A 15,932-nucleotide genomic window follows, 5' to 3' on the forward strand; every position below is an offset into this window, starting at 1 on the left:
CATGATTTTATTCTCTTTTATTGCTGAGTAATATTTTATTGTGTATATATACCACATTTTTAATCCATTCATCTACTGAAGGGCATCTAGATTGGTTTCACAGTTTAGCTATTGTGAATTGTGCTGCTATAAACAATGATGTGGCTGTGTCCCTGTAGTATGCCATTTTTAAGACCTTTGGGTGTAGACCAAGGAGAGGGATAGCTGGGTCAAATGGTGGTTCCATTCCCAGTTTTCCAAGAAATCTCCATACTGCTTTCCATATTGGTTGCACCAATTTGCAGTCCCACCAGCAATATATGAATGCGCCTTTTTCCCCACATCCTCATCAACGCTTATTGTTGTTTGTCTTTATAATAGCTGCCATCTGACTGGAGTAAGATGATATTTTAGTTTTGATTTGAATTTCTCTAATTGCTAAAGATTATGAACATTTTTTCATATATTTGTTGATTGATTGAATATCCTCTTCTGAGAAGTGTCTGTTCAGGTCCTTGACCCATTTATTGATTGGGTTATTTGTTTTTTTGTGTGTTTAGCTTTTTGAGTTCTTTATACCCTAGAGATTAGTGCTCTGCAATCATGAAATTCATCTGGAAGAATAAGAGACCCAGAATATCTAAAGCAACCTTTAGCAGGAAGGGTGAAGCAGGTGGCATCTCTATACCAGAACTTAAACTGTACTACAGAGCAACAGCAACAAAAACAGCATGGTATTGGCATCAAAACAGACTGGTAGATCAACAGTACAGAATGGAGGACACAGAGACTAACCCACAAAATTACAATTATCTTATATTAGACAAAGGCACCAAAAACATGCATTGGAGAAAAGATAGCCTCTTCAATAAATGGTGCTGGGAAAACTAGAAATCTATATGCAACAAAATTAAATTAAACCCATATCTTTCACCATGCACAAAACTCAACTCAAAATGGATCAAGGACCTAAGAATTAAACCAGAGACTCTGTGTCTAATAAAAGAAAAAGTAGGCTCTAATCTTCATCATGTGGGATTAGGCCCCAATTTCCTTAATAAGACTCTTATAGCACAAGAATTAAAAACAAGAATCAATAAATGGGATGGAATCAAACTAATATTTTTTTCTCAGCAAAAGAAACAATCTGTCATGTGAACAGAGAGCCTACATCTTTTGAGCAAATTTTTACCCCTCACACATCAGATATTGGTGTTTATTGTGGGGGAGGAAACAGTGAGAGAATGGAACCACTTAACCTCTCAGATTCCACCCGATTTTTCAAGATGAATTTCAGTAAAATCTTTAAAAAAACAACTAAATATTAGAAGAGAATGTTATCACATGTTTTTGTACTTTAACACAATGGACTATGGATGATGAATACTGTTTCTAACTGCTTGTGACATTAGCTACAAATATTTTGATTGCAACCATCTGGAACTTATATGCATATGGACAAAAGGTAACATGCAAAAGGAAATAAGTTGTTACTGCAGGATAGAATAATTTGTGAAGTTTTAAAAAGTTTTTTTTATCTTTTTGTTCTCTGTTCTTTTTTTGGTTGTTTTTTTTTTCTTTTTAGTAATAATTTTAAAGCCTTTAGGCTTCTCACAATTTAGATCTCTCTTTGTCTTTTCAATGGATTTATTCTCTAAGATTTCTGTTTTCAGCTCCCTTGGAAAATTAAAGCAGATCAGACTTCATTGTAATGCAAGGCTGTGATCAGAGATTATTTCATCACCACTAGGTTCTCACATTTTTTCTTGAGCAAGCATCTAGGAAAGGAAGCCCCCAAAAGATCCAAATAAAAGGGTAGGAACAACACTGAAAGGGTAGAGAACAGAGAGAGAAGGTAAAGGAGCTGAAATAAAGAAAGCATCTGTATTAATAGCTGAGAAGATACATCCAAGGGAAGAACACAAACTACTCTGGTAACTATCAAAATATCAGACCATCTTTCTGTAGAGTTGAAAAATATATACAGCTTATTCTTCCTTCCCACTTTCCTAACCCACATGTTAGATATTTGAAGTACTGCTTGAATTAAGTCACAAGTGTATCCACCTACTGAATTTTGTAGGTGACCAAAGATAAATAGTAGTGTTTTGAAGTTAAGGTTAGAGCTGTGGAATTCATCTGCTCAAGAAATCTCTGATATATGAGCTATTCTATATCAGATATTGAGAATACAACCAGTAGAGGGGAAATGTCTTCAAGGAGTTTATGGTCTAGAAATCATACCCTAAACAACCAATATTGTGTCATTGTGTAACAAATAATTTCAGAAAGTATGCACATGGTGAAGAAGACAAACAGAAAGGACATACTAATTGTAAGTAATAGGATTACTAAGATGGTCTGTTTAAAAATATGTCCTGAATGTGAATTATTAAATGAATAAATGATTAGGTTGCTTTTTCCAATACCAAAAAAAAACACAGATATTTTTCTGTCTTGTCAGGGAAGACAGTCCTAACATACTCTGGTCGTGTACATAGTAAGTCTTGAATTAATATGCAAGGCATCTTAATTTCTCTACAGAGATGCAATGTCACATATGACTTCAAATAATAATATTGGGGCTGGGGATGTGACTCAAGCGGTAGCGCGCTCGCCTCGCATGCGTGCGGCCCGGGTTCGATCCTCAGCACCACATACCAACAAAGATGTTGTGTCCGCCAAGAACTAGAAAATAAATATTAAAAATTCTCTCTCTCTCTCTCTCTCTCTCTCTCTCTCTCTCTCTCTCTCTCTCTCCTCTCTCACTCTCTCTTAAAAAAATAATAATAATATCCTAAAAGTTTTTACTGGAGAAATTCATAGAAATCATATAAAGCCATCTCATTTAAAGTTGAGATTCAAAAAGAATAACTTACCTACTAATAAAAATGGCTAGTTAGAGGCAGAATGGGAATTAGAATCCAGGTCTCTTTTGCCACTATGGCACTCTGCATTGACTCATACATGCTTTTAAATAAGTTCCTCTTCAGATCTTTTTCAGAACTTACCTATTGAAACGAGTTAATTCTATGTTGATACACTGAGAAAGCTGGTAGATTTACTAAAAGGCAGAACCCAACTTAATCCAAACAGAACAAGCAAATAATATACATGGAAATGTTTAAATTCTTCATTAATTTTTGTAGATGTATCTTAAATCAAACTACTTTCAATGTTCTAAGTACATAGCAGTTGTTTAGCTAATGCAGGTTGTTCTAAATTGAGTCTTTGTCCCATAATTTTTCATCTTGACTACATTTACCACTAAATTGTTCAGGATTACTGCATTATCTTCAATTTTTATGACAAATAAGGATGAGCACCTTTTTATATGCTTACTGACCATTTGACTGCTATTTTTGTAACTTATCTGGTTAATGTATTTTGCACATTTTTATTGGGGAATCTTTCTCATGAATTTCTATAGAAGCTCTTTATGTATTCTAGATACTAGTCCCTTGTCATATATGTGTATTTCAAGTATCTACTCCCTAGTCACAGGCTATCTCTGTAGCAGAAATACAACTAATATCTCTATCATGGTACAAAAGCATGAATTCTTCTGGAGGTCATGAATAGACATTTCACTATATAGTTCCTCTGATGTATTTTGCTGAACTCTGCTTTGATCTTCTCAGGAGGAAAATGGAGCACACTAAATCGTGGTCTGAAACAAAGTTGCATCTATTGCTAGACAGGGAAGAGAAAGTGGAATTGTTAACTATGAATTGTTAGATTTCCCTAACATAAATTGAATGGGATAGATATAGTGGGAGAAATGATATAAAATGAAGAAAAATAAGACTCTGATTACTTCACGAAGTTGATTACAAACTCTTCCTTTAAATGTTCGCCTTCAGCTTTCTTTTCACCAATCCTGAGATGCCTGATGTCAGGTCTAGAGAGAATTGCCTAGAGTAGAGTGGGCATAGGATCATTTCATGGAAACACTTATATGAGTGTCTAATGTATGGCAATATTCTTCTTTAGAAACCTATTTTGAAAAAAAAAGAAAAAAATAAATAAATAAATAAAATTGGGGCTGGAATTGTGGCTCAGTGGTAAAGCACTTGCCTAGCATGTGTGAGGTACTGGGTTCGATTCTCAGCACCACATAAAAATAAAGATTCATCAACAACTAATAAAATCTTTTTTTTAAAAAAAAAGAAACCTATTTTGACTTTGTTATGACACCAGTGGTGTAGCACATTGCTACTTGCTACTGGAGTTTCTTCTTCTGCAATCAAAACTCTTGGTGGAACTTTGATGTCAGCAGCAGAGGTTCCCATCCAGGAGGTAAGAAACTATTTGAGTGGTGAAACTAAGAAGAAACCTAAGATCTGACAGGTCAGATATCAGCTGCTGGGAAAATAGAAGGAGGTACCTTACAAAGTTCAAGTGAGCAGAGTCCAAATAGGTACCTTTACTGGGGGAAAAAAAAAAAAAAAGCAGGCATCTAGGAAATTGGTTGAGTCACACAGTATCACTGAATCAGAATAAACCAAACTTCACACACAAAAAAATTTACCCAATTGAAAAGTTTCCTCAACCTAAGAATTTTAGAAGCACATAAACTCCTCTTCCACCTCCTCTATTGGTGTTAGAAAAATTCAATATCCATCTGTCAAAATAAAGCATCCCTACAAGTATACTATAATTTTTAAAAGATGAAAAGAAAAAAAATCTGAGTATATTTATTTTAATTAGGTATTTAGGACAGCAGAATTGCATTTTAACTCATTCATTCTGAGCACATGATAAAACATACATACATATATACATACACACAGCAGATGAAGTAGAGACAAACTATAGGACAAAGGCAATATAAATTTCTAAAATTAGGCAAATGATTACAGATTACTTATTTTGAGATAAAATAAGAACAGAAAGCTCAGGTCACAATACTGGAAATGACAAATACTCAAAAATTGAACAAAATATTTTAACACATTTTTATTAAAAAACTATACAGATAATCAATCATTATATGAAAAGTTTTTGTTATTAATTATCAGTAAAATGAAAATTAAATCCAAAATGAGATACTACAAGACATCTATTAGAATAGCTTAAATTAAAAAGACTATCAGTACTATGTCCAAATTAGAATATGGATCAGAACATCACCCTAGAGGACGTCAATGGTTCAACCACTTTGGAAAAGAGGTTAGCAATTTTTTAGAAAGTTAAAAATACACATACAATGCACTCTCATATTTCAGTTATTTCATCAGGTAGAATGCCAGCATACACATACACAAAGACCCCTATGCTACAGTTTATAACAGCTTTATTCAAGATAGAACCAAACTAGAAAAAGTTAAAATGTCCTCTAACATGAATGCACAAATACGTTTTTATTAATTAATTAATTTATTTTAATTAGGTATATACTACAGCAGAATGTATTTTGATTCATTGTACACAATTGTAGCACAACTTTTCATTTCTCTGGTTGTACATGATACAGCATCATATGATATGTGCAGGCATACATGTACCTAGGGTAATGATGTCCATCTCATTCCACCATCTTTCCTGCCTCCCATAAGTACATTTTGATACAATCATTCAATGAAATTATCTTCAGCAATGAAGAGGAACTAAATATTTATAACTCAAACAACACGCGTGCATCTGGAAAACATACTGCTAAGTGAAAACAGACAAATTCAAAAGGCTACATTCTTCATGAACACAATATATATTACATTGTAGAAAAGCTAACCTGTAAAAATAGAAAACACATCACTGTTCATCAGAAGGGATGAGCTGACCACAAAAGCACATGGAAACTTCCCAGAGTGACAAAATAATCTACATACTGAATAATGGTAATCATTACATCACTGCATAAATTTATAAAAACTCATTAAACTGCACACTTTAAAGGTTGAACTTATTGTACGTAAATTTACCTCAGTGAACATGATTTTTTAAATATTAAGTTATGTCAAACAGTTTCTTTTAAAAAAGTACTTAGAATAAAACTGAATAAGCATTAGGTGGACCTAAAACAGGAACTAAAGAATTCTGGCACCAAAAAAAAGGAAGTAAAATGCAAAATTATCTCAGGTATAAAACAAACTACAAAACTTCCAAAACAGAATATATAAGTACAAAATTTCAATAAAGGGCAAATAGGATATAAATAAGAAATGTCAAGAAAAAGTACTCGTTTCAGCAGCACATACACTCAAATTGGAACAATACAGAGAAGATTAGCATGGCCCCTGCGCGAGGATGACGCACAAATTTGTGAAGTGTTTCATATTTTTATTCATTTGGAAAAATAAGAGACCCAGAATAGCTAAAGCAACCCTTAGCAGAAAGAGTGAAGCAGGTGGCATCTCTATACCAGACCTTAAACTATACTACAAAGCAACAGTAACAAAAACAGAATAGTATTGGCACCAAAACAGACTGGTAGACCAACAGTACAGAATGGAGGACACAGAGACTAACCCACAAAATTACAATTACCTTATATTAGACAAAGGTGCCAAAAACATGCATTGCAGAAAAGATAGCCTCTTCAAAAAATGATACTGGGAAAACTGAAAATCCATATGCAACAAAATGAAATTAAACCCCTATCTCTCACCATGCACAAAACTCAACTCAAAGTGGATCAAGGACCTAGGAATTAAATCAGAGACCCTAATAGAAGAAATATATAGGCCCTAATCTTCATCATGTGGGATTAGGCCTCAACTTCCTTAATAAGAATCCTATAGTGCGAGAATTAAAATTAATAATCAATAAATGCAATGGACTCAAACTAAAAAGTTTCTTCTCAACAAAAGAAACAATCTGTGAGATGAATAGAGAGCCTACTTCTTGGGAGCAAATTCTTACCCCTCACACATCAGATAGAGCACTAATTTCAATTGTGGTATATATGTGTAATAAGAATTGTGATGCAAAAAAAGTACATGTATAAAGACATGGATTAGCATAAACATACTTTATATACAAAGATATGAAAAACTGTAATATGTGTAATAAGAATTCTAATGAATTCCGCTGTTGTATATTTAAATAAATAAATAAATAGATAAAATCAATAAATTTTTTTTAAAAAAGAACTCAAAAAGCTATACACCAAAAAAAAAACCATCAATAAATGGGCCAAAAACCTGAAGAAACACTTCTCAGAAAATGATGTACAATCAGTCAACAAATATATGAAAAAATGTTCAACATCTCTAGCAATTAGAGAAATGCAAATCAAAACCACTCTAAGATTTCATCTCTCTCCAGTCAGAATGGCAGCTATTATGAAGATAAACAACAATAAGTGTTGGCAAGGATGTGGGGGGAAGGTACAATCATACACTGCTGGTGAGACTGAAAATTGGTGCAGCCAATATGGAAAACAGTATTGAGATTCCTTGGAAAACTGGGAATGGAACCACCATTTGACCCAGCTATCCCCTCTCTTTGGTCTTTACCAAAGGACTTAAAAACAGCATACTACAGGGACACAGCCACATCAATGTTTATAGCAGCACAATTCACACTAGTTAAACTGTGAAACCAACCTAGATGCCCTTCCGTAGATGAATAGATAAAAAAAAATGTGGCATATAGACACAATGGAATATTTAACTCAGCAATAAAAGAGAATAAAATCATGGCATTTGCAGCTAAATGGACAAAGTTGGAGAAGATAATGCTAAGTTAGCCAATCCTGAAAAACCAAACGCCGTATGTTCTCTCTGAAGGAGGCTGATTCATAGTAGGGTAGAGAGGGGGAACAAGTGAGGAATAGACAAACTCTAGATAGGGCAGAGGGGTTGGAAGGGAAGGGGCATGGGATTAAAAATGATGGTAGAATGAGATGGACATCATTATCCAAAGTACACGTATGAAGACATGAATTATTATAAATATACTTTGTATACAACCAGAGATATGAACAATTCTGCTCTATATGTGTAATATGAATTATAATGCATTGAGCTGTTCTATGTAAATAAAAAATAAAAATAAAAAAAAATAAATGTCAAGAAAAAAGAATTCAAGAGAAAATGACAGCTATTGGGAAAAGGCCAAAAAAAAAAAAAAAAAAGATATAACAATTGGATTTCATAAAGAAGAAAAAATAAATTAAACAAATAAATATTCAATCACAAAACTTTTCCTGAAATAAAACATCTGCATCTACATGCTGAAAAGGCATATTGTAAACCTGTAAAAATTGAACCAGAATAAGATTTGAATTTGGTGTCAACATACCTTATATACAAACAGAGATATGAAAAATTGTGGTATATATGTGTATAAAGAATTGTAATGCAAAAAAATGGACAATTTAAGCTCCATTAAAAGTAATAAATTTAGTTAATGAAAAAAAAATTGAACCAGAATATACAATGTCAAAACATGTTTTAAAATATCAAAATTTAAGCTTATGAAAAAAATCCTCTGCATTTCCTGGCAAAGATACCAAGTCTCTTACAAAGGCAAAAACAAAACATAAAAGATAAGTGGACCTCAAATTTCTGGACAAGATCATTTTAAAGCAAAAGACTGAAGAAACACTAAAAAAGTTACTCAGAAAAAGAAAGTGTGGATGAAGAATATTATACCTAGCTAAGAATTTTGTAAGTACCAAAACTTGGAAAACAGTTTTAAGCATGTAAGCACAGAATATTGTACCCATCTGCCCTTATTAAATATTTATCAAAGAATCAATTTGTCTAAAAGATGGCTCCAGGTGTGTGGGGACAGGGGGGTGGGAGTGAGGGACCGTCAGCAAGAAGAGATTATAAGGATTGGACATAACTGTGGATCTATAATGAAAATAAAAGGTGAATGGTTAGGTGGAAGAACTGTACCTGCCCTTGCAAATTAAATATAATGAAATCTTAAATATGTCAAGAGGAGTGGAAAAGAGTAAGGAAATTGAAGGTCACTGAATACCTCATGAATAAGAGTTAGGGATTAAAGGAAAGTTTTAAAATAGTATAGTAAAAGTCTACTAATTATCTTTAAGAGTATAAAGATGAGCCATTCAAAAGATAATACATTCAATTAAAACTGGGTGGCTAAAAGCAGAGATAGGCAAGAAGACATTATGAGCTCATTTTATTTTACTTCAGAGTTGAAAGCCAAAAAATATCTGCAGTAAAAAGATTTAAGAGCATTAAGTAAAAATTGTTTTTAAAAAAGTCTAGATTAAAACTGTTTCCCTAAATGCCAAAAATATTTTAAAAATAAATAGCACAGAAATTATATAATAAGTGACTTTTCTACATATTTATCAAATACAGATATGCTGAAGAAAATGAATATAAAATGATATATCAAACAAGTGAAATATTGAATGTAAATGCACTTAATGTGTATAGTTTTTAAAGTGCTTTCTTATGGGTTTCTGAAGAAAAATTCAATTTTATGCTGCATACAAAGTACACACTAAAATATACTGACACAAATAAGCTAAAAATAAGGAGGAACAAATATTCATGGGAAATGCAAATAAAAGGAAATCAATAGTCACAATCTTAATGCCAAAAAAAGTAGAATCAGACTACAAGTTAATTGACAGTAACAAAAACAAGTAAAGATTATGGCTCCAATTCACAATGAAAATAAAAAACATTTACAAATATCTATGTCCCAAATAACACAGCAGCAATTTTCATATACCAAACATAGAGTATACAAAGAAAAAGAGAAACAGTAATTTAAAAGACATAAATCTTCCTAAGTACTTATAAGAATCTATAGCTTTAAAAGAAAATCATCAATAGGCAAAAACATAAGCATAAGAGTTGCCTTGTCTACCCTCTAGGTCCTTCCACTCTGTGAGGCCCCTGGATCAAGGATCAAAGCAATAGATGATTGATTCCATGGTAGTTGGCAACTCAAACAGCAAGCTTTGTAGTACAGTAGAGAAATCTCTGTGAGGCTTGTGGTTCCTGAGAGATTAGGAATTGCCCCTGAAACAGAAGGGAGATCTCACCCCAGGGTACCCTGCTTTCAAAGACAATCTAATGCCCAGTATAAAACAACCTTAGCTCTCTTGCCTCTGTTCAGAATGATTCTGATGGATGACCCAGGTTCCAGCACTACTGATGGGATTGGCTAATGTTTCTTCTATTGCAAGTACCTCTCAGTTCAACTTCCAATTAAAGTCTGCTGCCCTTAAACACAGATGTGGTCCCCAGGTGTACTTCCCAATAAACTGCCCCACTACCGATTTCCCTCCCAGTCTCTTTCCCAGGAAACCTAAATTAATATGACAGTAATGGTTTACACGTTATTGACTATTTGCAAAGAAATCTTTTGGCACGTAACATCTCTAAATTCATTTAATCTTTACAAAAGTATTATGTAGTATTATTATCTCTAGGATCACATGTCTGCTAAGTGGACCCAGGATTGAAACCCAGGATCCTAAGTCCATTTCCTTCACCATAAAGACTCCTTTGTAAGATTAAATACATTGTTGAGCATTGTTATTTATAAATTAAAAAGGTAAAATACACTATCAAAAGATATTTAGTGCCTCAGATAGAGCATTAATCTCCAAGATATATAAATAATGCAAAAAACTTAAAACCAAAAAAAAAAAAAAACCTGAATTAATAATTGGGAGATAGGAAAGAATAGAAGTACTTTGGATTAGACAAAGGGGAATGAAGGGAAGGGAGGGGGAATGGGAATAGGAAAGACGGTAGAATGAACCAGAAATTACTATCCTATGTGCATATATGATTACACAACCAATGTAATTCTACATTATATACAACCAGAAGAATGAGAAGTTGTACTTTGTGTATTTATGTCAAAATACATTCTACTACAATATATAATGAATAAGAACAAATTATATATATAATCAGAGAAAAAAAAGTTTAAAAGCTGGGCATAGGGACTCATACATATATTCCAAGCAACTTGGGAGCCTGAGGCAGAAGGATCACAAGGTCAATATCAGCCTCAGTGTCTCAGTGATACTCTGAAAAACTTATCAAGACCCTGTCTCAAAAAAAAAAAAATCTAAGGATGTATCTCCATGGTATAGCACCCCTGGATTCAATACACAGTTCAACAACAACAACAAAAAGATGTATAGAAAGGGCTGGAAGAGAGACAACGTAGCATGTTTAAGGCAATTAAAGAAGCCATTTTGACCCTGAGAAAGTGGCCTGCAAGAAGGTCAAAACAATAATAGGCAGAAAGGGTCCTTTGGAGAAGATTTCCTGTTTATTCAGTAAAAGGAAATTGGGGGATTTCAGTACAAGCCCTCAGTTTCTGCTTAGTATGTACCATGGTTGCCTACTCAAGGAATCTAAAAATGTTTTCTCTTACAAGTTACAAAGGCAATTCTGCCAAGAAATGATGGTCTATACCTTGTGATATTAGACTACAATGGCCCAGTGTATCGGGCCAGTTCTTCAGATTTCAAGGCACTGGTCTATTTCTTGACAGCCTCACTAAATAAACTGGGCTGGGAAATGCCAAAATGATCCTGAGTTTCCTCAAAATATTCTATATTTGGAATGGTCATTCCTTTTGCAGCGGTGCTAGCTAGCTAGCTGACTAATCATCCAAATGATCTTGAAATCCTCTTCACAGAAGCCTGCTGCATGTCAACTAATCCTGGAATTGGTAATTCTAACTCTAAAATGGAACTGCTGTAGTCATGAGTGTCTAGCTTCTTTCAAGGCCTCTGTTCATCCCTACAGTTGATAGGTTTCTCTCTCCCTCAGTCTCTCCTTCAGTGTCTCTCTCTCTCCCTCCCTCCCTCCCCTCTTTCTGTGTGTGTGTGTGGGGGGGGTATGATATCAGATCTCCCTCTATGTCTGATAGCTCTCTCAGCCCCTCTGAGCATCTTGGTCCTTCTACTTAATAGGCCCCAGGGTCAAGGGTCAAACCAATAGGTGATTCCGTGGCAGTTTGTTGCCTAACGACACACCACCCTCAATACAGGAATGGTAAAGAAAGGAAGTTATCTTCTCTGTTCCACAGCCTACTTCTGCCACTGCCCATGTATCAGTATTCACTAAAAGTCCAGATTTTCCCTTTCCTCCTGTGACTTATCAAAGAGACTTTTGAAATATTTGTTGTGGTCTCAGCTAGAAATTTCCACCCAAAATAATGCCTATGTCATCAAGGCATATCCAAGCCACCAATATACTCGTGTCCTCCTGGATAGTACTCTTCTTGATAGTAGGAGTCATTTTGGAGGAATGGATTAAGTTAGTCCCCAAAACAACAAACAAGACAACAAACAACGAGACAATAAATGAGACAACAGACAACCAGACAACAAACAAGACAACAGACGAGGCAACAAACAACGAGACAGCAAACAAGACCACAAACAACGAGGCAACAAACAACCAGACAGCGAACAATGAGACTATCCACAATCCATGGATGACGTGTTGTACTGCTGTTTGGCCAGAAGGTCAGAATTATGCTTTGAAAATTGATGGGTGAAGAGGAAGATTTCATTGTTCTCGACTCTGATCATCTCATTAACTTACCTAGTATTCTGTGGAGCAACTTCCTCAGGCTGCAGTGTGTGCCCACTTCCATAATCAACACACTCAGGGCAGACTCTAAAATCTCATCGTTTAGGTGTTTAGGAGAAAACATTAGAAGCTTAGAGACTTAATTGCTAAATATCTGAGAAAACTTGGTGACAGCAGGGTGGTTAGAACAATGAAAGTAGAAGGGCTATTTGAAAAGGAAGGTAACTGACAAGAAGGAATATAGGTTATATTGCCACTATAAGGACAGGTAAACTAAGGTATTTGATAAGAAATGAGTTCTGGGGATGGGGGCGGGGGGGAATGAGAAAGAAGCTTATAAAGTCCTTTTCCAGCCTAAAGACACCTGCCTCTTTATCCTCTTCCTCTTTCTCTCTTAGTTACTTAATCAAATATTTTACCCTGTTCTCATTTTTTACCTAGAGATATGTGGGTCCCAGGTGGAAATGAGTCTAAAAGAAATATGTGTCCTTTTCTCAGTGCAACTTCTGCTTTCCAACAGATGGCCTGAAAATTATCAGGATTATGATGCTAACAGTCTTGATCACTTCCTGCACCTCTAACTTCATCTTGGGATTGCTTTTCACCTACATTATTCCTCAAAATAAATATGTCTACCTCATCATTTTCCTCTTCAGTCTCTTGACAGGTAACTAGCTCTCCTAACACAGGTGTGGAGTTATAGTAGGTTTGTAGGTCCCATGGTACAGTCTCTGACCAGCTGGCCTTCCCAGTTCTCTGATTTAGAGATATGTGCAGTGTTAGATCTCACACTAAATTGATACCAGTCTTTGGGTAAGATGCAATTGGAGAGGGTGGAGGCTGGGATGTCAGGTGCAGAGTTAAAGGAATCAAAGTTTCTGATTTGAGACCATTTTCTCTTTTTTTTTCTGGACACCAGGTATCCTGCTGTTCTGTGCACTTCTACTGTATGATGGTATGCTAAGGAAAGGTAAAACTGTGTACTTCTCTAGTTTCAAGATCACCTGGGTAGCTGCCACTGCCTACTTCACCATCATCCTCCTTCTAGCCTGTAGTGAGTGTCCTCGGGGTCCTTAAAGAGTGAAGGGAACCCTTCTACTCCTGGTAGGGGTCAGGGTGAAAGTATGGGACAGTGGAATGGAGCAAAAGGTACAAACCTTAACAACCCAATCAACAAATGGGCCAAGGACCTGAACAGACACTTCTCAGAGGAGGACATACAATCAATTAACAAGTACATGAAAAAATGCTCACCATCGCTAGCAGTCAGAGAAATGCAAATCAAAACCACCCTAAGATACCATCTCACTCCAGTAAGATTGGCAGACATTAGGAAGTCCAACAACAACAAGTGCTGGCGAGGATGCGGGGAAAAGGGTACACTTGTTCATTGTTGGTGGGACTGCAAATTGGTGCAGCCAATTTGGAAAGCAGTATGGAGATTTCTTGGAAAGCTGGGAATGGAACTACCATTTGACCCAGCTATTCCCCTTCTCGGTCTATTCCCTAAAGACCTAATAAGAGCATGCTACAGGGACACTGCTACATCGATGTTCATAGCAGCACAATTCACGATAGCAAGATTGTGGAACCAACCTAGATGCCCTTCAATAGATGAATGGATTAAAAAAATGTGGCATTTATACACAATGGAGTATTACTCTGCATTAAGAAATGACAAAATCATAGAATTTTGAGGGAAATGGATGGCATTAGAGCAGATTATGCTAAGCGAAGCTAGCCAATCCTTAAAAAACAAATGCCAAATGACTGCTTTGATATAAGGGGAGTAACCAAGGACAGGGTAGGGACGAAGAGCTTGAGAAGAAGATTAACATTAAACAGGGATGATAGGTGGGAGGGAAAGGGAGAGAGAAGGCAAATCGCATGGAATTGGAAGGTGAGCCTCAGGGTCATACTCAATTACATATAAGAGGAAAGGAGGGGTAAGAGAAAACTAATACAAGTGAAGAAATGATTTACAGTAGAGGGGGTAGAGAGAGAAAAGGGGAGGGGAGGGGAGGGGAGGGGAAGGGGGATAGTAGAGAATAGGATAAACAGCAGAATACATCAGTCACTAGAATGGCAATATGTAAATCAACGGAAGTGTAACTGATGTGATACAGCAATCGGTATATGGGGTAAAAATGGGAGTTCATAACCCACTTGAATCAAATTGTGAAATATGATATATTAAGAACTTTGTAATGTTTTGAATGACCAACAATAAATTAAAAAAAAAAAGACTAAAGATCTTCTGAACTCATTCTCTAAAGACAGCTCCTCTGAGGAAAGAGCTGGAAACCAGGCCTGGGTGAAGTGTTCACTGTGCTCCATTTTTTTCTTCCATCTTTCATACCTTCCCCAGTTTAGGGAAGAGATAACTGTCATGCTCACCACCCAGGAGAGTGGCTGAGACTGGAATGCTCAATTGTATGGAGAGGGGCAGTGAGCCTGGGAATATAGTGTAGTGCCTGAGCAGTTTGAGGGAAGAGAGAAGCAGTGTCTGGTGCTAAAAGGAGATCCTCCTCATAAAATTTCTTTGAAAATTGCTCTCCCTAAATCAGACAGAAGTACATCTTCTTTCAAAAAGAATTCTCACTTTTCTTGAGCTGAGAAGCATGTAAGATGTTAATGCATGTGTTTTCAGTCTCTTCCACTAAAGCATTCCCTTTTACTTGATGGCTTTGGGTAGTTGGCAGGGATCCACCAGGCTCTGGGTCCAGGTCTTCTGTCAACATAAAGGGAAATGTTTCTGTGACTCTTCATTGTTCCTTTATCCTGCTTCCCTGCTTGTGCTTTCCCTAGGTGTCCTCTCTTTCATAGAATACAAGGTGTTTGTAAATAGCTGTACCTGCCTGAAAACCCAAAAATCTGCCAAAGATCTACAGCTGTCTGGGAGTTCCATCCAAGTTACTTCGCTTCCAGAACGTACTGTGATGCCTCGTAGCATCGTCCGTGTGCACTCCCATAATTCAAAGGAAGACACTGCGAACAGATCACATGTCCAAGCTCGTCGTGTAACCTGGGCTCTATGATGTTATGATCCATATTTTGCAGTGTACAGCCACCTGTATCTTTCTGTGTGCTGTATTTTGTGTTCAGCATAACTTAAATAACTGTGAGTGGGCTGGGGTTCTGTAAAAAGATTCAGCAAATGAGTTTTTTAACCCTAGCCTCCTAAACAAATAGCTTTCTCTACAATTTTTATTAATAAAAATCAATGTCAAATAAATAATACTTGTGTTAACTCTATATTTCACAAAAATTTATAATGTCATATACTACTTTTTATTGTATCCTATAATATTTTGAACATAAGAAAAAATACAAAGCAATATAATAAATACCTGTGTACACATCACTCCTCTTAACGAAAAGTTAGCATTGCACCCCATATTGTTTCCATTATTTCTACTAGAAGTTTTTCAATTAAATTTCTAGGTATAAATG

General features: G+C 35.6%; 1 protein-coding gene across 1 annotated transcript; it reads left to right on the forward strand.

The window, feature by feature from the left end:
• Window positions 1-12,099: 12,099 nt before the first annotated feature.
• Window positions 12,100-15,517, forward strand: LOC308641634 (transmembrane protein 225-like; the record flags this gene model as incomplete). Its single annotated transcript, XM_081280281.1, has 3 exons — window positions 12,100-12,412; window positions 13,399-13,533; window positions 15,288-15,517. 3 exons carry the CDS (start codon window positions 12,100-12,102, stop codon window positions 15,515-15,517), a joined length of 678 nt encoding a protein of 225 aa, XP_081136407.1.
• Window positions 15,518-15,932: the final 415 nt, after the last annotated feature.

Source organism: Spermophilus citellus, assembly GCF_964194105.1.
Source record: "Spermophilus citellus genome assembly, chromosome: 2".
Lineage (NCBI taxonomy): Eukaryota > Metazoa > Chordata > Mammalia > Rodentia > Sciuridae > Spermophilus > Spermophilus citellus.